The sequence below is a fragment of the Molossus molossus genome, unplaced genomic scaffold (genome assembly GCF_014108415.1).
Source record: "Molossus molossus isolate mMolMol1 unplaced genomic scaffold, mMolMol1.p scaffold_m16_p_1, whole genome shotgun sequence".
Taxonomy (NCBI): domain Eukaryota; kingdom Metazoa; phylum Chordata; class Mammalia; order Chiroptera; family Molossidae; genus Molossus; species Molossus molossus.
In genome coordinates this window covers 32,253,216-32,279,805 of record NW_023425344.1, presented here as the reverse complement: position 1 = coordinate 32,279,805, position 26,590 = coordinate 32,253,216, and the positions used below count along the sequence as shown (strand labels likewise).

The 26,590-nt window shown below is 36.0% G+C and overlaps 1 protein-coding gene across 1 annotated transcript in view; it reads left to right on the top strand.

The window, feature by feature from the left end:
- The window catches only part of KCTD8 (potassium channel tetramerization domain containing 8), a 248,787-nt gene extending 226,566 nt beyond the window's left edge, over positions 1-22,221 (top strand). The window contains exon 2 of the mRNA XM_036277112.1: positions 20,880-22,221. Coding sequence (XP_036133005.1) covers positions 20,880-21,340 — 461 coding nt within the window. The 3' untranslated portion in view covers positions 21,341-22,221. The remainder of the gene's footprint in view (positions 1-20,879) is intronic.
- Positions 22,222-26,590: the final 4,369 nt, after the last annotated feature.

Genomic DNA, 26,590 nt, shown 5'->3' with positions numbered 1-26,590 from the left:
TTTTAGCTTTTTCCCATTGAGTATGATGTTGGCTGTAAGTCTTTCATATATGGCCTTTATTATGTCGAGATAAGACCCTCTATTCCCAGGTTGCTGAGCGTTTTTATCAGAAATGGGTGCTGGATTTTGTCAAATGCTTTTTCAGTGTCTATTGATATGGCCATATGATTTTTATCTTTCATTTTGTTTATGTGGTGTATCATATTTATTGATTTGTGAATATTGTACCAGCCTTGAATCCCTGGGATGAATCCCACTTGGTCATGGATAATAATTTTTTTGATGTATTGCTGGAATCGATTTGCTAGTATTTTGTTCAGGATTTTGGCATCTATGTTCATGAGGGATATTGTTCTGTAGTTTTCTGTCTTTATAGTGTCTTTTTCTGGTTTTGGAATTAGAATTATGCTGGCTTCATAAAACGAGTTTGGAAGTCTTTCTTCTTCTTGAATTTTTTGAAATAGTTTGAGGAGAATGGGTTTTAGTTCTTTGAATGTTCGGTAAAATTTCCCCAGGAAGGCGTCCGGGCCTGGGATTTTGTTTGCTGGGAGAGTCTTGATTACATCTTCAATTTCTTTTGTTGTTATTGGTCTGTTCAAGTTTTCTATCTCTTCCTGGTCCAGTTTTGGGAGACTATGTGTTTCTAGAAAGTTGTTCGTTTCTCTTAGATTGTAGCATTTATTGCCGTATAATTGTTCATAATATTTGTTAATAATCATTTGTGTTTCTGTGGTGTCAGTTATTATTTTTCCTCTTTCATTTCTGATTTTGTGTATTGGGGTTCTCTCTCTTTGTTTCTTGGTGAGTATAGCTAAGGGTCCATCAATCTTGTTTATCTTTTCAAAAAACCAGCTCTTTGTTTCATTGATCCTTTGAATTGTTTTTTTTTGGACTCTATGTCGTTTATTTCTGATCTGATCTTTACTATTTCTTTCCCTCTACTTGCTCTGGGCTTCTCTTTTTGTTTGCTTTGAAGTTCTTTAAGTTGTGAGGTTAGATAGTCTATTAGAAATTTTTCTTGCTTCTTGAGGCAGGCCTGTAGTGCTATGAACTTCCCTCTCAGAACTGCTTTTGCTGCAGTCCATAGGTTTTGTGATGTTGTGTGTTCAGTTTCATTGGTTTCCAGGAAGTTTTTAATTTCTTCCTTGATCTCCATGGTAACCCATTCATTGTTCAATAACATGCTGTTTAGCCTCTATGTTTTCAAATGTCTTTGAATGTTCTTGTTGCAATTGATTTCTAGTTGCATGCCATTGTGATCTACAAAGATGCTTCATATGATTTCAATTTTCTTGAACTTGTAGAGTGTTAGTTTGTGCTCTAATGTGTGGTCTATCTTTGAGAATGCCCCATGTGCACTTGAGAAGAATGTGAATTCTGCAGTTTTGAGTGTAATTCTCTGTAGATATCTATTAAATCCATTTGATCTAGCGCTTCCTTTAGAGTCTGTGTTTCCTTGTTAAGTTTTTGTCTAGAAGATGTATCCAGTGATGTCAGCAGGGTATTGAAGTCCCCTGCTATGATTGTATTGCTGTTGATTTCTACTTTGAAGTGCTCCAGAAGATTTTTAATATATGTTGGTGCTCCTGTATTGGGTGCATATATGTTTACCAAGGTTATATCTTCCTGTTTGATAGATCCTCTCTGCGCCCTTAAATAAAGTCCAGTCATTCCAAAGGGGTTTCATCTGTCTCTTGTTGTACTTATCCACAGTTAAATTGAAATTTGTGTTGCTGTGCTGAGTGTGATCTGCCTTTTATAATATATATTTTTAATTGGCATTGTTAATGTAAAAGAAAGTGGTTTATTTTTTTATGTTAATCTTTTATCTAGACTCCTTATGAAACTCTGTTAAAGGGTTTATCAGTTCTTCTGAATCATATCATGTCACTTGAAATAATGTGTTTCTTTTGTCCCTTTTCAATATTTCTACTTATTTTTTTATTACTTCTTATTTTATTGACAATACCGATTTGTACAAAATTAATTAGCAATAATAATAAGAGGCATACCAGGCTTAATTGACTGATAGAAATATATTTTATACCTCACTGTTAATTTATGAAACTAGATATCTTCCAATTTTAAGTTTTCTATTTTTTGAAGAAAATAAATCAAGTATGGGTATTTTATTTTATCTAATGTAGTGATTATTATATTAATATAATGATGATTGTATTATTTTCTTATTTTATCTTGTATTATACATTTAATGGTGAAGAACTGTATTTTTCAAATAAATAAAATTACTTGGTTATGATACAGTTTCCTTTTGATACATTATTGGATTAGTTATATACATTTTATTGAAGATTTTTACATCTAGGTTCAGAAAGTGGATGTATCCACAATATTCTTTTCTATGTGTACTTTTCTTTAGATTTGAGATCAGAGTTATTGATGTTTACAATGTTGATGAGGAATTTATCTTTATCCTGTTTTCTGTTTTTTGACTTTGTATAACATACCTCTTACCACGTCTATAAAACCATTTGGGTATGCTTCCTTTTTAGACTAGATCTTAAACTTATTACCTTTAAAATTTCTATTTATAAACATGTTCATTTTTTTTATTTCTTAGTAAGCCAAAATTGGTGATTTGTGTATTTTTAGAATATCATTAATTTGAAATTTATTGATTTCATTGACACTCTTTATTTTAAAAAAATTAATTATAGTTACCTTCAATATTATTTTCTATTAGTTTCAGGTATACAGCATAGTGGCTAAACAATCATATACTTTACAAAGTGTTTCCCCTGATATTTCTAGTACCCAACTGGCACCATACATAGTTTTTGCAATACTATTGACTATATTTCCTATGTTGTTATAGTTTATATCCCTTTATATCTTAATTATCCCAGGTTTGTTCAGACTTAATGGTATTTTTTCTGTCTTTTCTTTATCCAACATACCAAAAAATTGTTTTTTCCGATAACCAGCCTTTCATTTTATTGATTTTTTTGTAGATATTTGTCTTCTTCTTTGTTATTTTCTGCCTTTCTTCTATATTAAATGCTTACTTTATTTTTAGTTATTTTGCTGCATTCCTATCTCCTGAGTTGAATGCTTAGTTAACTTTTTATATTTTTTCATTTTTCTATTGAATACAATTTTTTTCTCTAATATCACTTTCAGTGAGTCTTACAGATGTTTGGTATGTATTACCATCATTAATCTACAATTTGAAATAAGTTGGTTAAAGTATTTTATTGAAATAATTGGAATGACCCAGTGCCAAATAAAAATAGGGGGTCTTTTTTTTTAAAATAACAGGAAGAAAGAGCCACTAAAGGTACTAACATATCTAAAGTTTTTCCCTTTCTTCTGTGGTCTCTCTTTCAACTTGTCATGATGTTTTTATTTTCTATTAAATGCTATTCTAAGTAAAGAAAACTTTAATGCATTAGCATGAATTTTACTGTTTATATTGTGTAATGCCAGTTTTAAATGTAAATATAAAGGCATTAAATAGTATGTGGAATCACCAAAACTATACAGTTGGAACTCCCTTGCCCATCTATGTAGGTATACACATGTCATTCCTACTGGAAGAGTAAAAACATTGCACAAAACTAACAATGTTTTTATTCCCCTTCTTGACAGGCACACAGTGTATCAATACTGTCTCCCTTTACCTTAGTGATAAGTAAATGAATGAAAAAAAAAAGAACACAAAACTATAGATTTCCCTATCTTCCTCTTTTTTCAATATCATTATTTTTAGCATAATGATGAGTAAGAAAGGGCATGATAGGATTCCTTGGTTGTTCTTCTTGCTTAGGGTACTGTTGCTTTCCTTCTGCACTCAATAAAGTTTTGGTTGAGACAGACAACATGGTGTCTGGGGCTGTTGGCACCCCCCACCTTCCTGGACACTTATGCAATGTTCATGTAAGATGGTAACACTTGCTTTGATTCTCACTGAACTCTCATAATCATGAGACGTCCAAATGCAAAATGAAGATAGAGTAGCAAGGAACTGGGACCCCCATGTTGTCTCTTCTGCTTACAAAGGAGTATATGCTCCCTTGTTCTATTGGACTTCATTCACAATATAGAACTTCAAAGAGTAAATTATTGTTTTAAGACAGTCACAGCAAAGCATTAAACCAAGCATGAGGTCCTTCTGCACAGATTGTAGGCCCATGAAATCTTTCCTGTCCTTTGCTGGGGTAGTCACTTTTCTACTTTAGAGCCACACCCCATCCTGCCCACTCCTTCATCTATGGCAGAGATCCTGAATCACCTCAAAACCCAGCTTCTTCATCCACTGCAGGAATTATACCCAGAAAAGTACTTGATTCTCTTTTGAGAGCAGTTGGTTTTTCATCCTGGGATCGATGCCCCTCTGCCTTCTGCTTAGTGAAGTGAACCAACCCAGTCATATCAACAACACCCCGGTCTTCTGACAAAGTGACCTAAGATTCCTTCCGTATCTTTCATTAGTTTACCAGGCTTTGGGTTCTACTGATTCATTCTTTTTTATTTTTCCTTGTGAGGATGTGAAACTGTTGTGTTCTCTACTATTCTTCAGTTTGATTCTATCTGCTTTGTGTCACCCAGAATTTACCCAATATCTGTTCTGTTCATTACACTTTTCTTGTTTTCTAGCAAAAGCAAGGATTTAGTTTATTCGTTCTCTCTCTCTGCCCACTTTCTTCCACAATTACAATTGTATAGCTTTTATAAGAGATTGAGAAATAAAAAAAAAAGACCTGATATTTTGATTCAATCTCCTCCATTTTTTTTTCTGTCCCTTCTGGACTGTATTACACTAGAGTACGATATGCTCTGTATTCTTGATTCTTTATTCCCTGATGATTTTATCTAAGTACATAATATTCATGAAAGTGAAGTGAATTTGATTCATTTTCCTTACAATCACTTTCAGTTCTCCAGAATATACTTTGCTAAAAGGCAATATTTTTAATAGAATATGTATTACCAAAAATTGAATTATAAAACAATCTTTTTCTTACTGATAAAGTAGTTAAAATATGGAGCTAATTATACTGAAGATTTTTATTGTAAAATTTTTTCTATTTATATGTGTATTTTTGTTGTTATAAACAAAATAATGACAAAAATTGATAGAACAAAACCAATGAAAACAACCATTCTTATTTTCTTTTTGATCTACAAAATTAGAATCATCTCAGTGTTCTATATAATCTTTGGCTTTGACTTTGCAATTTTGCTAACAAAATAGTTCAGTCTATTAAAGGTAAATGGAGCACCCAGCCATTCAAGCAAAGGAGTTCTGAATCTTCAATCATTGGCTAAACATCTTTTCTTTTTATTTATCTAAGGCCAATATGTAATCACAATTGTATCAAAAGCAATTACAATGTAAATCACAATTCCCAATTAGTTAGTGACCTTTATACAGTACAGTTGTGACTCAGTAATGGTATCTCTAGTTTAGTTCCTTGTTATGGAAATTTTTGCCCTAAAAATTTTTATTCCAGTTGTACATAATTTGTTTAAAAATGTTTGGTAAAGGGAACAAAAGTTTTTATTCCAGTTGTACATAATTTGTTTAAAAATGTTTGGTAAAGGGAACCACCCCAGATTGCTTTCACTGAACTACATAAAATCAAAGCAGAATATTCATTTTTGTGAATCCTGTGTTCTCAGCACTTCTTGGAGAGTCTTTCAGCATGCAACATACTGGGAGCATACTCTAATTCTTATGCTTCATATAGTAAACAGTTGTCTATCTTCAAGCCTTTAATGAATAACCATCAATACATATTAAAATTACACATGGATCTCCAAATGCATCCCCAATGCAGAGACTTCCTTCACATAGCCATTTTGATTGATCCATGTAAAAGGTGTTACCAATACATCTTCTTGTCTTGAAATGGTTTCATTAGCACTACCACATAATTTTTTTGCTTTTAATCTTTAAGGCTTTAATGTCAGAAAGAGAGATTGATATCACTGTTACTATTGAAATATTAGGTTTAGACTAAATTGCACTATAAAATGGTATGAAAAGTTCAAGGCATCTCAACCCTGACAGAACCTACTCATTATTTAATTAGGCTGTGAAAGCTCTCCACAGAAATGTCTGGCCTGGTGTCAACCTCTCCTGATCAAGAGGTGCACACCACTGAGAGGTTCAGTCTTAAAGGTGACTTATTGTACAACTATAATTCTGATGTTTTAGAAATTATAGTACCTGACAAGTCATGAGTCTGAAGATAATTCTTTCATCTTCTCTGTTTCTTTTCTGCTATAATTCTGCATCATCTTCTATATTTTTTCTAATTATTTTTACTTTGTAAATTTTGTAGTAGGATTTACATCTTAAATATATAATTTCCCTTTAAACCATACTTGTTTCTCTACCTGTACCTATTTGATCAATGTAATATTTTTAATGCAAAAAAAAAAAAGTGCATTATAGAAGATATTGCCACATATGCATTTGTTTTGAGATGGGAAAATCTTAAGTTTGATAAATCACGGTTGCCTGGTTAATAGCCCCTGAACATAGACAGTAGTGTGGTAAAAACCTGGGGTGGAGGGGAGCAAAGGGGGACAAATGAGGGACGACTTGTAATACCCTCAACAATAAATATAAATTTAAAAATAATAATAAAATAAAGCTACTCGGTCTTAGTAATGGTCACAATGAAATGAATTAGTAAGCAGAGTCCACATTTTCATATGTTTAGACTTTTTCATTTATTTTTTGTTAAACTAGCTAGACATGATATAAAATAACTCCTTATTGCAAACTATCTAAATAAATTTTAACACTCAGGTGCAATTAAGCACTTTTATCCCAACATTTTTACGGATATGCATCTCAGTTTAATTTTATCAGGGATTAAAATTCATGAGCAATTTTAACTAGTTTAGCATTTCAGGGAAGCTGGTTTAAACACCATTGTCAGGATTTTTGAGGCCTTGACTCTCAGAGCTTAGCTCAGCATGAACTTAGAAATCTGACAAATCTACCTTTGAATCTGTCTCTTCCAAATGTGACCCATCAAATTATATAACCTCGAAACCTTGGTTTCCTCATGTGTAACATAGGTATAATAGGTACTTAGCTTTATAAAGTTATTGTGAGATCTAAACCAGTTGTTATGTAAAATGCACTTTGTACGTGTTCAATAAATGTTCCTTATTATAACCTAGTACTCACTTGCTAAAGTATGAACTAAACAAAAAGTATGTCCTGGTTGCATTACTAAGTTGTTTCTCCAATCTCATTATCTCCTTTAACTAGTGGCCACACAGGAAAAGATGAAACAAAGTGACATGTTGCCTTTGGATGGTGTGAAACATTTTACTATGAACCATCTTGGTTTCTGTATCCAATCACATTTACATAATAAAGTATATAGTGTGTGCATGTGTGTGTGTGTGTGTGTGTGTGTGTGTGTGTGTATCTTTGTGTTTATTACACCCCTATCTATTTTGGGAAATAGACATTCTCCCCAGGACACAGGAATGAATTAGGATCTCAATCTAGGACCATAATAGTGTTGTCCCCACCCTGGTCATAGGTTGTAAGGCAAGGATGAAACACATGTCCCTGCTTGAATAAAAATAAATTTCTAGGATTTCTTAAATTATATATATTTTTATTATAATGATTTGCTCACAAATACATACTGATTATGTTGTTTATGCCTGACTCATTCAAACTTTCCCAAGCTTCTCTGATCAGAAATTTAAAATGTGCATACAAATTTAAGTTTATGCATTAAACACTAAGTGTTAGAGTTCTCCCATGACAAATACAACCAACACATCACTCAGCTTCCTTCAGGAAGAGAGGTTTTGTTTATATTTCAGTGTTATTTGCATTTAATAAAATATGTAATCAGGTTTGTGAAAAGGATTTGCTGATGAGATTAATATTTTATTTGTTCTAAAATACCTAACAGGTGGAGCTGGCCAGAGTGGTTACTGAGTCAGACACCCAAACATGTGAGAACTCCCTTTCAACTCATTCTCTTCTGCTGTAGTTGGGGCTGGGAGACTTAGTCACCTCCAATCATGTCTGAGAGCTTTTTGGCCAGGCATGTAAAGACCCCCCCACCCACTCCCAGTTACAGTTCAAAGCATCCCAGGGGTTTTCTGTTATTGAACTACCCAGAATACTTGCCTCTCAAACCTCACTTTTGCCTCAGCTTATGGGGCTGGGTTGGTAAGGTATGACTGGCCCACTCTTAGTTTATAAATTCATTTCTGTATCCTGGGACTTGGGGTCTGTTGCATAGGATAGTGACACCAAGTATATTCTCAGACACACATACCAGCCAATAAAGAATTTACTCCATATATATAAATAAGTATGGTACAAAATGGAAATCAACCTGTTATTTGCATAGGTGGAGAATTAAATACAAGTGGCATTTGGGATAATATATATATCTTCATTTTGGCTTGACTAGAGGGTGGGAGTAATAAAAATATGAGTTTTAGAGTTTAAAATGGGACTGTGCCATGAGAAGTTTTGTTGATGGGGCCAAGAGATTTGGATAGGTTTCTGAAAGCCATTGACATTCTCTGAGAACAGGTAATGCAGAGATAAAAAGGCTGCTGGGCGGTCACTGCAATAGAGTCCTAAGAGGTTAGGCAGTCATTGCATTGAGTTCCTTAAGAGTTCCTGAGGATCCTAACTGTGAGGGTGGAGCCTGATGATGAGGAAAATGATTGAGACATTACTGAAGTATACTTAATGATTAGGTAGCTGTTCATATGAGGAGGGAAGCTATAGAAGGGTAGGAATAATAATAATTAAAATGTCAGATTTCAAACCTGTTGATTAATAATTGTGGTGTTTTTATAAAATAGAAAACATAGAAGGAGGAACTGGTTGGTAGGGAAAGAATAGTGCAGTAATTTTTTAAATATTTTTTCTTTTTTGATTTTAGAAAGAGAGGAAGTGAGATGGAGAGAGAGATAGAAGCATCGATTGGCTGCCTCCTACGTGCACCCCGCTGGGGATCAGGCCCACAACCTGGGCATGTACCCTGATAGGGAATCGAACCAATGACCTCTTGGTGCATGGGTCAACACTCAACCACTGATCCACACCTGCCAGGCTGCAGTAATTTTTTAGAATATGGTATTTGAAGTTAGGAAGATGTCCAGAAAGCAGTACAATTATGGGGCTTGGAACTTCAGGGAATGGCCAGGTGCTGGACATGTAGGTGGAGTCAGTTACAGATGAGACAGCTCTATTACTACATATACATAATATGTGTGTGTAGAGGGGTGAGTGGTGTGTGTGTGTGTGTGTGTGTGTGTGTGTGTTTGTGTGTGTGTGTGTGTAGAACGAGAGAAGAGATTGTGTTGTGGGAACAGATATGAGTAGCATCAGGATGGTTGATCTGTATAATTGGGGAAAATTTTGACTACATGTGATAACTGTTTTCCAGAATCTTAAAGGTTATTGATTGGCAGAGAAAAAGGATTACAATCTGGCAGAGACTATTTTAATAGAGAAACATCCTATAATTCACATGCAATATCAAGTTATTAAGAATAATATTGTGATCACTTGTTTAAGATGCCGTAACTCAACATCTACCAAGGGGCAGACGTTAAACTATATAGACTAGTATTAGTTTCCAGTGGCTGCTGTAACAAATTATGACCAGTGGTGGCTAAAACAACAGAGATTTATTTACTTACAGTTCCGGAGGCCCAAAGTCCGAAGTCACTTTCACCAGCTGAAATCACTGTGTCAGCAGGGCCACACTGCCTCCAGGGGTTCAAGGGTAAACTCCGTCACTTGCCTCGTTAACTTCAGTGGTTGCCAACATTCCTTGATTTGTAGCCTCATCACTGCAGTGGACTCTGTGGTCACATAGCCTCCTCTTCCTCTCTGTGGATCAAATCTCCAACTTCCTCTTATGAGGATACCTGTGGTTGATTGGGGTCCAACTAGAAAATCCAGAATAATTTCAAGATCTCAAAATCCTTAATCACCTGCAAAGACTTTGTCATGTAAGGTGACATTTATGGTTTTCAAGGATTAAGACCTGATATCTTTTCTGAGGTCATTACTGTAAGGCTCGTCCTCATCGTAACTTGACTTAAAGCAGCTCTGGGAGGGAGGTACCACATTTGTATTCCCTCTTGAGCGGAATAGGAAAATGAGTCTTTTCAACACCTTTGACATAGATAATACGCATCAGAACTTCACTTCAAGCACAGTTAAGCTATTTGCAAAGGCTGAGCATTTGTTCAAATGGTCGCACAACATGAAATTAAACTCTGCTGTGCGCATGTGTGTTTCCATTTTGTACTCAGCGTAGTGACTGTGCCCTGAGCTGCCTTCACAATAAGCACGAGGTGAAAAGAGATGGCACTCACATTAAATAGTCTGACAGCTACAAAAAGTGGCATCTCGCTGACCTTGTTGGGAGTACTTGAAAGCGTTTATTGGCAGGCAGGCACTCAAGATCTGAAGAGATCTGACAAATAACAGTCCCCTCAACAATTGCTGCTCCTCCTGGAGCCCCGGAGCGTTAGTCAGTTTTTTGTTTGTTTGTTTTTCAACCTTGTTGTTGCCAAGCCCTTTTGCTCAGGCAGCTGCTTAGTATTTTATAACAGGCAACGATCATTTATAACCAGCGTGGTTTTATGGTCATATAAATTTGTTATGCACAGCACACCATAAGTGCACCCCCAATTTGTATTTACAGAACGCCTTTTTTTTCCTCCCCAGAGCCATCATCAGTCATGCTGCAGAAACAAATCTCATTAATCTTTGCCGAGCACCATGTAGGTTTTCTGATCCACAGTTTCAGGATGTAGAACAAGTAAGAGTAAGCTTGTGTTCACAGATTGGTAAAACAGATACATTGTCACTTTCATATAGTATGTCAAAAAGGAGGTCATTAGAAAGTATGTAGCAAAACAAAAAACAACCAATGACAATATCAGTAATAACCAATGGTAGATTTGGAAATGGGAACCTGGGAACCAGCACCTTAATTCCAGGGTTTAAAAGGAGCCTGGACATCTGTATAGAGTTTTTTTGTCTGTTTGTTTTGTTTTTAAACACAAAAATGGTGAATATGTCACAGAATCCCGGCTCCCGTGGGTGAGATGTGCAGATCAGTTTACAAGCAAACCTCTTGCAAGCCTCTCCTGCCATTTTGCATGTGCTAAGGCTTCTAAAGAGACAAATGTGCACCTAGTGCCTTTTCTACCAGAAATATTTAGGTGCAAGTGTCAGGTAATCAGTTAATTACATAAAGCAATCAGAGAATCACGTAAGTGATGTAAAATTCTTCAGCAGATGAAAGAAAATTGTTTTCCCTCATTATTTATGGTTCCCAAATATTTTTTTATTTCATTTAATAACATAAAAGGGATAATATAAGGACCTTCCCAAAAGAATATTTTCACTAACTGGGATGACTGTGAGGTCCTTACAGATCACTGCAAAGGCTCATCTTCTTCTCTCTTGTTTTTTGTGTTTGTGTTTTTGTGGTTACAGTTACATAACTGTAAGCTTAGTTATACTTGGGTTTATCTTTTTTAGTCAAAACAGTACAAATCACAAAAGAACTTCGGGGCTACAACAATTCCCTATGCGCTTAGACATTCTTTAGTATATAATACTAATTTCACTTAATTCAGTTCAACAGTTACTGAATTGTTATGAGCCTGGTCATGAGAGGGGGGTACTCCAGGAAATACAAAGAATAAAAAACACCCCGTTCCAGACTGACTCATGTAGTTTGTGTGTGAGTTTGTGTGTTTGTGTTGTGGAACAGAACATGGAGATGTAAGTTCAAATCAGTACAGAAAACTATTATTAGACAAAATAGGCTTAATAGTTGGAGAGAGATTCCAACACGCCGCTGTGGGTCACTGAGAGGTGAGCTCACAGGAAATCGCATCCCAGTGTGGGAACGGGCAGTTTGGAGCAGCTTCGAAGGGCGGGGAACAGGAGGAAATACCATCCAGACGGGGCGCACAGGCCTGGAGAAAGCGAGGCATTTACCAGAAACAGGTGTATGCTGTCCGCTCCGTGGGGAATGCTCGAGAGATGCTGGGAAACAAAAGCTGAGGACATCCTCGGTGCAAACTGTGGCATCAGACTTCACTTTGTGTGCAGAGGACTCACTGAAAGGTTTTTGTACAAGAGAGATACTTGAAGGAATCAGACTCCAGGGATGTGTATTTGGCAATAGTGTGGAGAATAGTTTGAAGTGAGAAAAATGGAGTCGAAAAACTGGTTAAGAGACACAGTAAGAAATAATGAGAAACCTCATAGCTGGTGAAATTGTGGAACAGAAGTGAAGAACTAGATTCAACAGCCACTGCAAGGGCAGAATTAACAAGACCTGGACAGAAATTGGGTATAGATGAATCCACTGAGTAGCCAAAGGTGACCTTGGGTATCATCTACAGAAATATCTACTAGGAAAGACTCAGATTTATAGAATGGGAGGAAGGTAATAAGGTTATTTTTGAAAACCTCTTCCATATATGTTCCATTAAATGTGTATTTTCTCACATTTTTCCTGAAGGCTACATTGGCATATTCCCTTTATTAGTATCTTTGACTCAATGATAAAACAAATCAGCCTCCTACACTGTGTGATACAAGGAAACACAAGACACCGTCTCTGCCACCGTCTCTAACACTGAAGTTAGAACCTTTTGGAGGAAGATAGGACACCTGACGTGTGACTTTGGGGTGGGCATCTGCGTGGGAATGTTGGGAACATTCTTACTACTCTGTGCTCATTTAGCTGAATATTTAGTAACATAAAAGGTAGTGAATAATAAGGACCAAATGGATGATATAGTTGGTTGTAGATACTACAGGAATTCCCAGGAGTGACAATCACTATTATTTTGGTTAAGCAATTACTATGATCAAGGCTTCATGATAGGCTAGAAAAACACAGTTTCTGACTTCTAAGCATTTACAGTTTAGGACTAGGAGATACACATGTAAATAAATAAATGTAATAAACAGTTAACAAGTACAGGGAGAATCCCAAGAGTGTGTTAGTGACCAATCATGTCAGGATGAAAGAAAAGAATACCACAACTCGTATTTCTTTTTAAATTACTTTTTTTTTTGCTTTTTCTTTCTCTTTTATATCACTTTATTCATAAAAGTGGATAAGTAATAATAACAGAGACTATATAAAAGTTATTTTTTATTTATTTCAAGAGCCTTTTTACTCTAAGACGAATGCACCTTCTGTATGACTGTTTTTTATCCTCACCCGAGGACATTTTTTTGATATTTTGTTCAGATAGAGTGGGAGAGAGAGAGAGAGAAACATCGACATGAAAGGGACACATTGAGTGGCTGCCACCCACACAACCCAACCAGGGCCAGAGACAAATTGCAACCGAGGTACGTGCCCTTAGCGGGAACCGAGCCCGGGTCTCTCCAGACCACAGGCCAAAGCTCTAACCACTGAGCAAAACCGTCTAGGGCTGTATGACTTTTAATTGTCAATTTACTATGAAAATTTAACTGGTAAATTAAAAATGATTTCATTTTTTAGCTCACTCCAAACACAATTTACTCCTCTTCCCTTCTTCATGTTGTATTCAAACTTTAGTTACAGTTGCATTACTGTGCTTATCACCCTAAGCTGGTAATACTGGAGATCGGGTAGTGTGTGAGTGTATATGTATGTGTGTGTGTGTGAGTGTGTGTGTGTCCTCTTATAACTAGCACTATGCCTGGTACACAGTAGGTGCTCAACAAATGTTTATCTAATAGAAATGAAGTTTCTTTCCTTTTGAATCAAGTGCTTAAAACTCAAAGGCATGTAGTGCTAATATTTAAGATAGATTGATTTCATTCTGTTCGAGTACCACATAAACATTCACAAGCTATTGAGTTTAGTACTATTAAAGGGTAATTTCCCTTCGGAGAATTGTGTCTGATGCAGACATATTTTACATATCCAGTCTTTTTTTATTATCTCTAGGCAGGTAAAAAAAAAAATTCAAGTAAAAGGTTTTCTCAAATGTGCAGTTGTTCACAGAGACCTCACTTGGAAATGCCTGTATATTCCAAGAAAGAACATGGAAGTACACTTATTGAAGGTGTCCACACCCACAACTACCCAGAGCCATATGTTTTTTTTTTTTTTTTTTTAAGATTCTATCCTACGCTATCCATCTGAAAGACTTAGAAAAGCGATTATTTTTTCCTTTTAATGTCAGTGTAGTATAACCCAGTGGAGTTCATCAAAAGCCCTGTTTTGCACAATTTTACAATTGTGGTCCATTGTCCTACAATTTGCTTTATTTGGTTTAATGTGATATTTTTACTATTGCTTTCAATTCACATGTTTTAATAACTTAAAGAGAGCTTTTGTGTTTCTTTTCTCAAATAAGTTCCTCCTAGTACATGCAAATTATTGCTTAATATCTTCTCAAATCTATTATAGAGAAGTTTACAACAAAAGTGCGTTGACATTATCTCCTTTCTTATTATATCCATATGGCAATATTACTATTCTTATTTTTTTAATAGATAAAATGCTGACATTGGAAGTAGATAAGAGACTTGCCTGCAATTCATATGTTCATAAATACCATGCGTATAGCTAGAATTAAAATGGAAGTATTTTTATTCTTCATTCAGTCCTCTCAACATTTAGATGAACAGATATGCCATACTCTGGCCAAATAGCACTGGATATTTATGCTGAATAATAATAATGAACATTTTGAGCAGTTTTACATGCAAGGCACTTCCTATATAGTTTACCTGTGTTGGTTCATGTACTCTTTGCCACAACTGTATGAAGTTTAAAATGAAGAAAACAGGGGCCCAAAGAAGGTGAATAATTTGCCTAAGAAAACACACCTAATGAGCTGTAGAACTAGAATGTGAACCCAGCCAGTCCACACTTTTGGCATCATTCTTATGGCTGTCGTTGATGACAAGAATAGACTTAAGGAAACAAACGTGAGCCAATAATGTCTTCTAAGACTACTCTTCCCATAAATAAACTTTAAAAACTTATTCTTTTTTAGTTTTATTTTTTCTTTATTGATTTAGAGAGAGAGAGAGGAAGAGAGAGATAGAAACATCAATGAGAGAGAACATCCATTGGTTGCCTCCTGCATGCCTCCCAATGGGGATTTGGGTCCACAACTTGGGCATGTTGCCCTGACTGGGAATTGAATTGGTGACCTCTTGGTACATGGGTTGATGCTCAACCACTGAGTCACGCCAGCCGGGCATTTTTTTTTTATCCTCACCCGAGAACATTTTCTTTTGCATTAACTTCAGATAGAGCTGGAGGGACAGAGGGAGAAAGAGAGAGAGAGAGATTGATGTGAGGTACGAGCCCTTAGTGGGAACCGAACCCAGGACTCTCGGTTCCGCGGGCCGATGCTCTAACCACTGAGCAAAAAAAGGTATTCTCAAACCCGCAGTTCTGTGAAGTACTTTAGTGGAAATTGAAAAATCCCCCCCCCCCCCTTCCAAGAGGTAATTTTTATGAATGGTAACTCTTCAATCTTCTATATTTAATATTTGATTAGAATTTTACTGCCTGGAAAATCCCTTCCTATGTATTATATAATTGAAAACTATAGAACTTTATCACATTAATGAACTTAGGGGCCAATTCCCAAATTCTAACCAACAAGTACCAATTATAGAGAGGTTACATGACCACCGTAAAAGTACTTAGTAAGTGTCTGAGCCAAGCTCAAACCCAGATCTTCCAAGACTATTCACACACTGAAGAAAAATATGAGCATAATAAAGAAATGAGTATAATGTATGTATATGTATGTGCTTACATGTACTGACTGTGCTTTAAAAAAAATAGTTGTGGAGAAGCGTGACGTAGGCAGCTGGCTGTGAGGCTCCTGGGTGAGGCTATAATTCCTCCTGGAAGATGGTCAACTCCTGGGTAAAAGTCCGTCTGTTTAATGGCAAACCTCCAAGTGAAAAGAGGAAGGATGCTTTTTCGAGAATTTCTAGGTGTGCATATATACCGGACACTCTTAAATAATTAACTTCTTTTCAAATTGAAATCTTAAATAGGTATGAGATTTGCTTACTGATTTGTTGCTTACTCTAATATTCAATGCTAATTTTTTTATGTGGTGGAAGAAAGCCCAGCTGATAAAATCATCACTTTTTCCCCCCTTATACTAAGTCTGATTGGTGCTCTAAGTCAGAGGGCAAATTGATCTTAAGAAGATCATTTAGGTATACATTTGATCTTTGTACTATTTGAAGAGACATACAAGTTTCTGGAAATCAAGCTGCCCCCACATATGCAAGACTTAGTGTTATGTAAATAATTATTTAGATTGTGCATAAGCATTTTAAGTGGCTTTGGATCATTGAATTAAATGATATAAAAGTAAAGTTTTAAGTTATCCCTGGAAACCTACAGTTAACAGGCATCCACAAGAAAACTAAGTAAATAAATTATTATTTCCTTTGAATTCATTTATTATTCTTAATTTTGGTCATAAAAACACATAACTTATTTTATTATTGTATCTTAGTCCCAATTCAAATCCACCAAATCATCAGTAATGATTTAAAGTGCTCTTAATCCAATAACAATAATAATACATTATATTTTTGACATAAAAGGAGATTATTTGTTACACAATAATCTCCTGTTGGTTGAGAGGATGAATGTCTTCTCAAAGAAATCTGTCTTGTTCTTACACTAGAAGAGCAATTTATTTACGTTGCATTCTTCTGTCATGTGGAGTTTCTCCGTGTGTGTGTGTGTGTGTGTGTGTGTGTGTGTGTGTGTACTGGGTGCAGACACTTATTTCCATGAATAAATTTTAATGCCATTATGCATAATAACTTTATATAGTTTATTTAGCGAAAGCACAGAATTTATAAAACTCTGTATTCTCCTTAGAGTGTGTCATTGAGCATCTCCCTCCAGTGAATACAAACAGAAGAAGCATTTGCTTTTGTGTCGCCTAGTCCAGTGACAGGTTTGACCTGCACAGGTCCTCTTGGACACAGATTTTTTCAATAAATAGAAAAAATACTGAAAATGTATATTTTTATTCCTATGATTTTCTTTCTTTTTTTTTTTTAATCCTCACCTGAGAATATTTTTCCATTTATCTTCAGATAGAGTGAGAGGGAGAGAAAAAGAGAGAGAAAAACATTGATGTGAGAGGGACACATCCCATATGACCCCGACCAGGGCCAGGGACTGAACTGCAAGCGAGGTACATGCCTTTGACTGAATCGAACCCACAACTCTTTAGTCTGCAGGCAGATGCTCTAACCACTTAGAAATCCAGCCAGGGCCCTTATGATTTGCTTAATAACTTTTTCTTTTCTCCGGCTTACTTCATTTATATTGTAAGAATACAGTACATCAGAACATACAAAATATATGTAAATCAGCCATTTATGTTATCAGTAAGACTTCTGGTAAGCAGTAGGTTATTAGCAATGAAGTTTTAGGGGAGTCAAAAAAGTTGTACATGGATTTTCGACTGTGTGGGGGCTCCCTCAAACCTCTACATTGTTCAAGGGTCAACTATGTTGTTTCTGTCCTGTCTTCCCCTCTGATGTTATTATTCTGCTACCTGTGTATCTCTGTCCAATGCTCCATCCCCTGCCTATTAACATGAAATGATTTCTCATTACTCATTTATCTTTAATATAAAATGGTTTTCTCAGGCATTTGCAGTAATTCCTTAGTCATTATTGGGAGTTTAAAGTGTAGATTCCTCTCTAGGGATTTCTGGTTAAAGCGATGCAGAAGACTGACAGAAAGGGTGAAACACATTTATTTACATTCTGTATCGCACTAGGCTTGTGCGCATCACACTAGCTTGGATCACATTGAGCCATGACGATAATTAGATAAACAGATGCTGCAGCCCCGGCCGCCACCCCGACCTCCATGTACACACGTACACACAAACCCTTCGACACACATACAATCTCTAGAGATGGCTTGAACATCTGTCTTTACATTAAAAAATGACAATGATATACTTTGTTGTAAATTATTTTGCTAGATCCTTTGTATGGTATTTCATTTAATATCAAAATAACTCGCCCTGGCTGTTTTGGCTCAGCGGTTAGAGCGTTGGCCTGCGGTCAAGAGAGACCCGGGTTCGGTTCCCGCTAAGGGCACGTACCTCGGTTGCAGTTTGTCCCCGGCCCTGGTTGGGTCATTCGGGTGGCAGCCACTCGATGTGTCCCTTTCACATCGATGTCTCTCTCTCTCTCTCTCTCTCTCTCTCTCTCTCTCTCTCTCTCTCTCTCCCTCCCTCCCTCCCACTCTATCTGAACAAAATAATGGAAAAAATGTTTATCCTTGAGTGAGGATAAAAAAAATTAAAATAAAAAAAATAACCCAATGAGAAGAGTACTTCTACCCATTTTACAGGTAAGGAAATTGAAGCTTAGAGGAACTAAGTATCTCTCTTAAGGCCATGAGGCTAGTATTTGCTAGGGAGCTAGAATTTGATTCCAGGTCAGAACTCTTTTCAATATTATTGCCACTAAAATCTGCCACCACTAAAAACTGGTCCTACAAGTAACATGCCCCTAGTCATTGGAGAGGGTGGTTGGGGACCAGCGTGGGTCTGTTTTTTAGGGTCCTGGAAGAAAGAGAAAGCACATTAAATTGGATGATTTGAGAAAAGTTGAATATTGACAGTATACATTGGTGTGGGCAATACCCTTGTGCCAGTTACAATGACAAGGTTAAACACCTGTGGGCCTGAAGATGTGAGCCTCGGTTTAATGGAATCTGGAAAGAAGGGTGGCAGAGGGAGGGAGAGAGGAAGGGAAAGGTGAGAAGGTGGTTGAGCTGCTGACCAGGGCTGTACCTCTCGGTCCAGGGAGGTCACCTGATCACAGAAATCCTGGGAGGAGGAGGGTGAGGCATAATCTCGCCAGCCTTTGTCATGGACTGAATCCAACTAAAATCCAGATGGCAAGGGGCCTTAAGGACATAGTTTGTGCCCATCCACCACAGAGGATAAAGGAGGGTTACGAACGGCTCAGGGTCAGTCAGTTAACAAGGAGTGTTAGAAATGCACCTGCGTCACCCCACCCCTCAGGTTCACTCCCTTTCTCTCTTCCTGTAACTGACATGACAGAGACAGAAAAACAGCTGCTGCTTTTGTTTTCTGTAATCCCTGGCTGCAAGTGCTTCTGAAATGTACTGGTGCACTTTCGTCCTAAGTATTCATAAACATCAACAGGTGTGCCAGGGTTACTGAATTGCATACAAAGCAGGTAGGAGTTAATGGTTAGGCCTTCCCTCAAATAGGTACATATTCTTTAATAAGCTGTTTTGAGAGTTTTTGTTTGTTTTTGATTAGATTAATCAAGGTATAGTTTACATACAGAAAACTCACCTACTTTGCCTACATCATTTTGTCAGTTTTCACAAATGTATCCAGTTCTATAACTAACACAACAGTTAAGCTACAGGATATTTCCATCATTCCAAAAAGGTCTAGAGCTTTTTTAAATCTTTAATTTAACTAAGCTGAATGTTTGATATCAACTTTTGTTTCCTCTGATTTTAAATAGGAAAACTGATGTTAGCACCCACACAGTTAGTTGCACATAGTAGGTGCTTTTGTGAACAGTATTTTTGTTGGTTTGTTTTCCTACCCTTCTGACTAATATAACTACTCATATTGGTTATGAACACATTGCATATATTATAGGCTGAGGAAAGTTTCACATTTTGGCTGCACATTAAAGTCACCTGGATCTATTAACTGACCCAATGGCCAGGTGGTACCTCATTAAAGCAGGATGTCTTGGATCAAGACCAAAGCATCAATAATCTAAGCTTTCCAAGTAATTCTGTATGTGGCTCAGGTTGAGACCTTATGAGTTAGAACAATTTTTATCAACTCTGGCTGCACAGTAGAATCCCTGGGCAATTGATTAAACATACGAATGCCTTCCCCCCATTCTGATTTATATAACTTGTTCATAGATGTGGAGTACAAGAGAAAAATGACATTTGAGTGACTTAATATTCCTGAGTGGTTAGGTTCCAATTAATCAAGGTTTTACTACGGTTCTGGGTATATGGCTGTGTTCAGTAAAAGTTAAACAGGCATCCTAATCTCACAGCAGAGTGGAGGAGAATAAAATATGCTCTCTCTTAGAAGTAAACTATTTGTGTATTTGAAATAATTATCTTGGCAAATTATCACTTTCTGAAAATTGTCCTCCAAGGTAATTTGCCTCAAATGGTAAGCCTTGTATTTTAAGAGAAAACTGTATTTCAAGTACATTTTTTTCACCATAATATTAGGCGCATATATATCTTATGGCACTTTTATCATTTTCCCCAAGGAAATAGATAGGAAACAAGATTAAAAGACTGAGGATAAGATTTAAACCAACCCCCCGCTTGGAAGCATGAACAATGCTATTGCCCCTCAGTGCCTAGAGAATACTGCTATTTTGTAAAATTGAGCAGTGGTACTTTCTGCTTGTATAATGCCAAAACACACAGAATGAACACCTAATGTCGATAACTAGAACAGAAATGAACTAAGTGTCTAATGGAACAGTGATGGAATTAGCAAAATATTTACATATCATATCTTTTTCAGATTTCAGGACATAGTAACTAACAAAAATCTTTTAAACAGAAAGTTATTGATGACTTATTAAGGCAGAAATACTCATTTGGCAAAACCTCCCAAACTTCATCTTGCAAAAAATTCATCAACATGCTGCGTATTTTAATGTAGATGCTGTATTTAATCCCTCAACAGACAGCATTTTTTAAATATAAATATTCTTGGTTTAAAACAAAAAATTTATAAAGTTTGTTTAATGTGATCTTTCTTCTTATTATTCAATTGTTCTGCTCTTTTTTTTTTTTCCTTTTTCTTTTTAGGACCACCTCAGAAAATGGTGTCGCCGAAACAAGAACATGAAGAGAGGAAACATGACAAAGTCACAGATAAAGGAAGTGAGAGCGGGACTTCCTGTAATGAGCTCTCCACTTCCAGTTGTGACAGCCACTCAGAGGCCAGCACGCCCCAGGACAACCCACCCAGTGCCCAGCAGGCCACGGCTCACCAGCCTAACACCTTGACCTTGGATCGCCCTTCCAAAAAGGCACCTGTGCAATGGATGCCCCCACCGGACAAACGCAGAAACAGTGAACTCTTTCAGACACTCATCAGCAAGTCCCGGGAAACAAATCTTTCCAAAAAGAAAGTCTGTGAGAAGCTCAGTGTAGAAGAAGAAATGAAGAAGTGTATTCAGGATTTTAAAAAAATCCACATTCCAGATTATTTTCCAGAGCGCAAACGCCAGTGGCAATCTGAACTGCTACAGAAGTACGGGTTATAGTAATTATCACTTTCCTGCAGTATTTCAATGACGTTCGATGTTTACTACAGTGTCACCACCTGACTGTGTCTTAACAATGGTCAGTGTGATTCTTGCTGCTCTTCCGTTTTGTGAACAGTGGATGTGGGACAGTATTTTTTTTCATTCTGTTCTGTTGTTGTTGTTTTTAGAAACGTTTAAAAAAAGAAAACCAATAAATGTCGAATCAAAATGGTGTGTCTGATTCAAACCACTTTTCAAGAATGAAAGTAAAATGTGCATGATCAAGAAGCTTAGAATCTTGATTTTTGAACTGTGGTCAACTGGATATGTTTATCATTTTGTAACTCACTAAAATGAAATCATCATATCACTCCAGCTAAAATGACAATATGGATGAAACAACGTCAAGCAAAATGTTAGATGATGGAGTTGGGACCCAAATCCAAAACTGTTTAAATGTTAATGCAATAAAACAAGTATTATTTTTGCATGAGTACAATGTTTCAAACAAATCACAAGATATAGGAAAGATCTGTTTGTTGCTTGGAAAGAAAAAATATCACAAAATGTAAAGAAAAAAATGTTTCAGGCAAAGCCTATACATGTAAGCTATCTAGGAGATTGAATTTTGTTTGTTCAAGATCTGTGGTTTTTTTGTGTAATGTATGGTGTTCTGTATGTTAAGATGGTGTAAATATGCCTTATACTATTGTGTTCTGGCACTGACATTCATCTATTAATGCTAGTCATGATTATTTCTGTGAAATGAGTCCTTACATGGGGATGTGAAAATTGGTATAGTGATGTTCTGGAAGATTCTACTATCATATTAATCAAAATAATTGAGGGAAATGGTAAAGAGCTTTATGTATTTATTAAAAAAGGAAAATATATTAGAATTCCTTGATTTCTATTGACTCTTCTTTAAACATATTCAATTTTTACATTGTTTTCAGTTTTTCTTTAAAATTTCAAGTAGCGAATGATATCCTCAAATGTAATGTTGACAAGTTCGAGTTTTAGTATAATTCGAAATGAAGCTAGAGTCAGGTCCTAATAGCCTATGTATTGATTAATAAACCCTTAGCCCACAAGAGAAAAAGACTTTGAGAATGCACCAAAATTTTATTTTATCTGTCAATCAGATTGAAAGCCTCTCTGAAAAAAATTGGGAAGTTAATTCTTACAAATTAAGAGACAAAAATGTCAGTAGCAAGTTAAAAGATGAACCTGAATAAGAAATTTCTTCCTGGTTGCATATGTGGAAACAGGTTTTCTTATCATAAGCCTTACAATTTGTGCCTTACCATCCCTACAGAAAGGCATAACATAATGAGATTTCATTAAAAAATAGGCTGAGAGAGGATAAAAATATCTTCAAGAATTATAAAGCTCAGTCTCGCCTCTGAGGTTAGTTGGAATAGAAGTTGAGAAGCACTGTGGGTAATAGAGGACAATAAGCATTATTAACTCAAAATTTATAAATCTACATTAATTTTTGGATGTATTTTTAGATTTCTCACACTTCTAGTATGTAAAATATCTTCAACAATATACTATTTGAAAACACACACACACAGATATATGACATTACCAATCAGACTTTAAGGAAAGAGCTACTCTCGAAATCTGCATTTCATTTTGGGAAGGTTGGTAGTCCTACTATGGCTTGATATAGCTGTGAGACACTGGTTAAATGGATAGAACTTGGTGGTTAGGTTGCCACAGTTCAAATACCATGCCTACCACTTACTATCTGTGTGATTTCCCCTAAAATGGGGGTAACAGTAATATCATAGAGACTATTTAAATGAGGAAGTTGACAAAGCATCACCACCACTCCTGGAAATGTAAAGAAAAAAAGAGGTGGTGGTCTTACCAGAATACAGGAACCAGGACTATCAGATGAGGAATTTTGAATAGAGAAGAATAAATTCTCCAGTAAGAACTATACCCACCAAAGAATCACAGTCACTCTCAAAGATGCCTCCCAAAGTAAAGAGAGAGGAGAAAAATTATCCTAGCTTTCCACAATCCAACCTCCAGCCAGTGCTTCCCATTGTCCCAATATTAGAGGAAGCCTGTTGGCAAACAAGCGTGGGAACTGTAGTTGATAGGGGTGATCCCCTTCTGATACAAAGCCCAGCAGTGAAGGCTGGTGCATAGATCTGAAAAATACCTCACACCCTGCTCTGTTTTTTTTTTTTTTTTTTTTTCCTGAACACAAAACTTCAAATGGAGTCACAATGGCAAGAGTTGGCTAAGTGAGGGATATTTTTGATATTTATATCTTTACACTGTAAGAGAAGTGACTCCAGTAAGAATGTTTGTCCTTACAATCCTTAGTAAGTTAGAACCTATTTCAATAATAGTCTATGGAGCTCTCACCATAAACCTAGCATTTGGATCAGAGATTAACAACATATTCAAGAAATACCAATTACCAGCTATTGCTCTGGGGAAGATGCTTATGTGGTCTGATTTCCCTCACATCATTTTGCTTTCACCAAAGGCTAGAACCTGGTTGGCCCTAGTTGGAATTACAAAGGGAGCAATGGGGAACAGCTAGAATAGGGACTCTTCCCTAGTCTTCCTGAAGAAATGGAGACGCCAAAAGTTAAATATGAGTTGGGCTAGAACTGGTTTTTAAAACTACTTTTTCAACAAGTCAGTAGATAAAATATGGAGAGTCACCAAAAGTAAAAGGAGCTGGAAGCAGGCACTGATGTTGACTATATTTGAGAAATAAATATATTTTAGAGCTCACATGATATATCTTTTGTCTGATACACAGCAGACATTCGAGCTATGATGCGATGTATTATTCCTGTTAGTTCAAGTGGACACATACAGAGTGGTAACTAAGATGAGAAAAGAAAATAAATGTTAATTGTGAGATATTCAATTTTAGAAAAACGGAGTAGACAAACGTATCCTTATCCTCCCATGAAGAATAACTAAAAACCTTAGACATTGTGTATAAACACACCTAAGAGGCTCAGGAAAGGAAGGTCGGTTAGTACTACATGATGATGAGTTTCTGGGGTTTTCTTTTTGTTTTGTCTATTCCAGTCTTGGAGCTGAAGAAGCTGGTTACCCATAAACACTAACAGGTGCAGACAAAAGAAGCTCCAACAAAATCCTGCTGTCTCTAGCCAAAGGACCAGGAAAGGGACAGCAAAGCAACCTAGCAAGGTAGAAAACATTTAGATGATAACAGCTGTGCTCTGTCAGGTTATAGGTAGGCAGACAGAGTTCTATCACATAATCATTTTAACTTTCCTCACTTTTTTAAAAGAGAATTTGTAGGTTCAAAGAAAAATTGAGAAGAAAGTACAGAGATTCCCTATGTACTCCCTAACCCCACACATGTATAGCCTCCTTCATGATCAACTTTCCTCATTTGTATATTTGTTACAAATGATAAACCTACATTGACCCATCATTATTACTCAAAGTTCATAAATTACATTATTGTTTATTCTTGGTGTTGTACATTGTATGGATCTGGACAAATGTATAATGATGTGTCCATCAGAATGGTATTATGCAAAGTATATTCGCTGCCCTAACAATCTCTGTACACTGTGTATTCATCCCTTACCCTTCAACTACTAGCAAAGACTGATCTTTATAGTCTCCATAGTTTTGCTTTTCCCAGAATATTATATAGTCAGAATCATATAGTGTGTAGCCTTCTCAAATTGGATTTTTTTCACTTAGCAGTATACATTTAAGGTCCCTCCAGAACTTGTTATGGCTGAACAACTCATTTGTTTTTAGTGTTGAATAATATTTCACTGTCTGGGTACAGAACAGTTTATTTATTCACTTACTGAAGGACAATCTGGTATTTCTGAGTTTGGCAACTTTGAATAAAGCTGCTATAAATATACACATACAGGTTTTTGTGTGGGCATAAGTTTTTAACTCCTTTGGGTAAATACCTAGGAGCATGATTGCTGAATCATATTGTAAGAGTGTGTTTAGTTTTGTATAGAATTGCTATCTTTCAAAGTGTGTACAATTTGCATTCCCACCAGAAATAAATGAGAGTTCCTGTTGCTCCCCCATCCTCATCAGCATTTGGTATTGTCAGTGTTCCAGATTTGGCTCAAAATAGGTTTGCAGTAGCATCTCATTGTTGTTTTAATTTGCATTTCCCTGTTGACATATTATATCAAGCATCATTTCATGGACTTGGTTGCCAACTGTAGATCTTCTTTGGTGAAATGTCTGTTAAGGTCTTTGGCCTATTTTTAATCAGGTTGGTTGTTTTCTTATTGTTGAATAAGAATTTTTTGTATATTTTGAACAACAGTCCTTTATTATATATTTCTTTTGAAAATATGGCTTGTTTTCTTATTTTCTTGACAATGTTTTTCAAAAAAAGAAGTTTTTAATTTTGATCAAGTCTAGCTTATCAATTATTTTTTTTCATGGATCATGTTTTGGCATTATATCTAAAAACATAATTGCCATACTCAAGGTCATCAGGTTGTCTTGTATGTTATCTTCTAGGAGATTTATAGTTTTGCATTTTACATGTAGGTCTGTGATCCAATTTGAGTTAATTTTTGAGGAGGGTATATGGTCTTTGTCTTGCTTTATTTTTTTATATGTCCAGTTGTTTCAGGACCATTTGCTCTATTGTATTGCCTTTGATCCTTTGTCAAAGATATAAGTCTATTTGAGGGATCTCTATTTTTTTCTGTTGATCCAGTTGTCTATTTTTCACCAATATCACTGTCTTAATAACTGTAGCCTTCTAGTAAGTCGTGAAGTTGGATAACATCAGTCCTCTAACTTTGTTCTTCTCCTTCAATATTGTGCTGGCTATTCCTAGTCTCTTGACTTTCCATAGACACTTTAGAAACAGTTTGTTGACAATCCACAAAAAAGACATTCTGGGATTTATATTGAGACTGTATTAAGTCAACAGATCAAGTTGGGAAGAATTAACATCTGGACAATATTGAGACTTTCTATTCATGAATATGGAATATTTCTCCCTTTATTTAATCTTTATTTGATTTATTAATTAGAGTTTTGTAGTTTTCCTTATACAGATCTTCTACATGTTTTGTTAGATTTATAGCTAACATATTTTGTTAGATTTATAGCTAAGCATTTCATTTTAGAGAGTGCTAATGCAAATGGTAATGTGTTTTTAATTTCAAATGTTCATTGCTGAAATATTGGAGCTCCCCGCATTTGGAAGAATGAAATCCAAACACTTTAGTATCACATTATATATCCTCAGTAAAG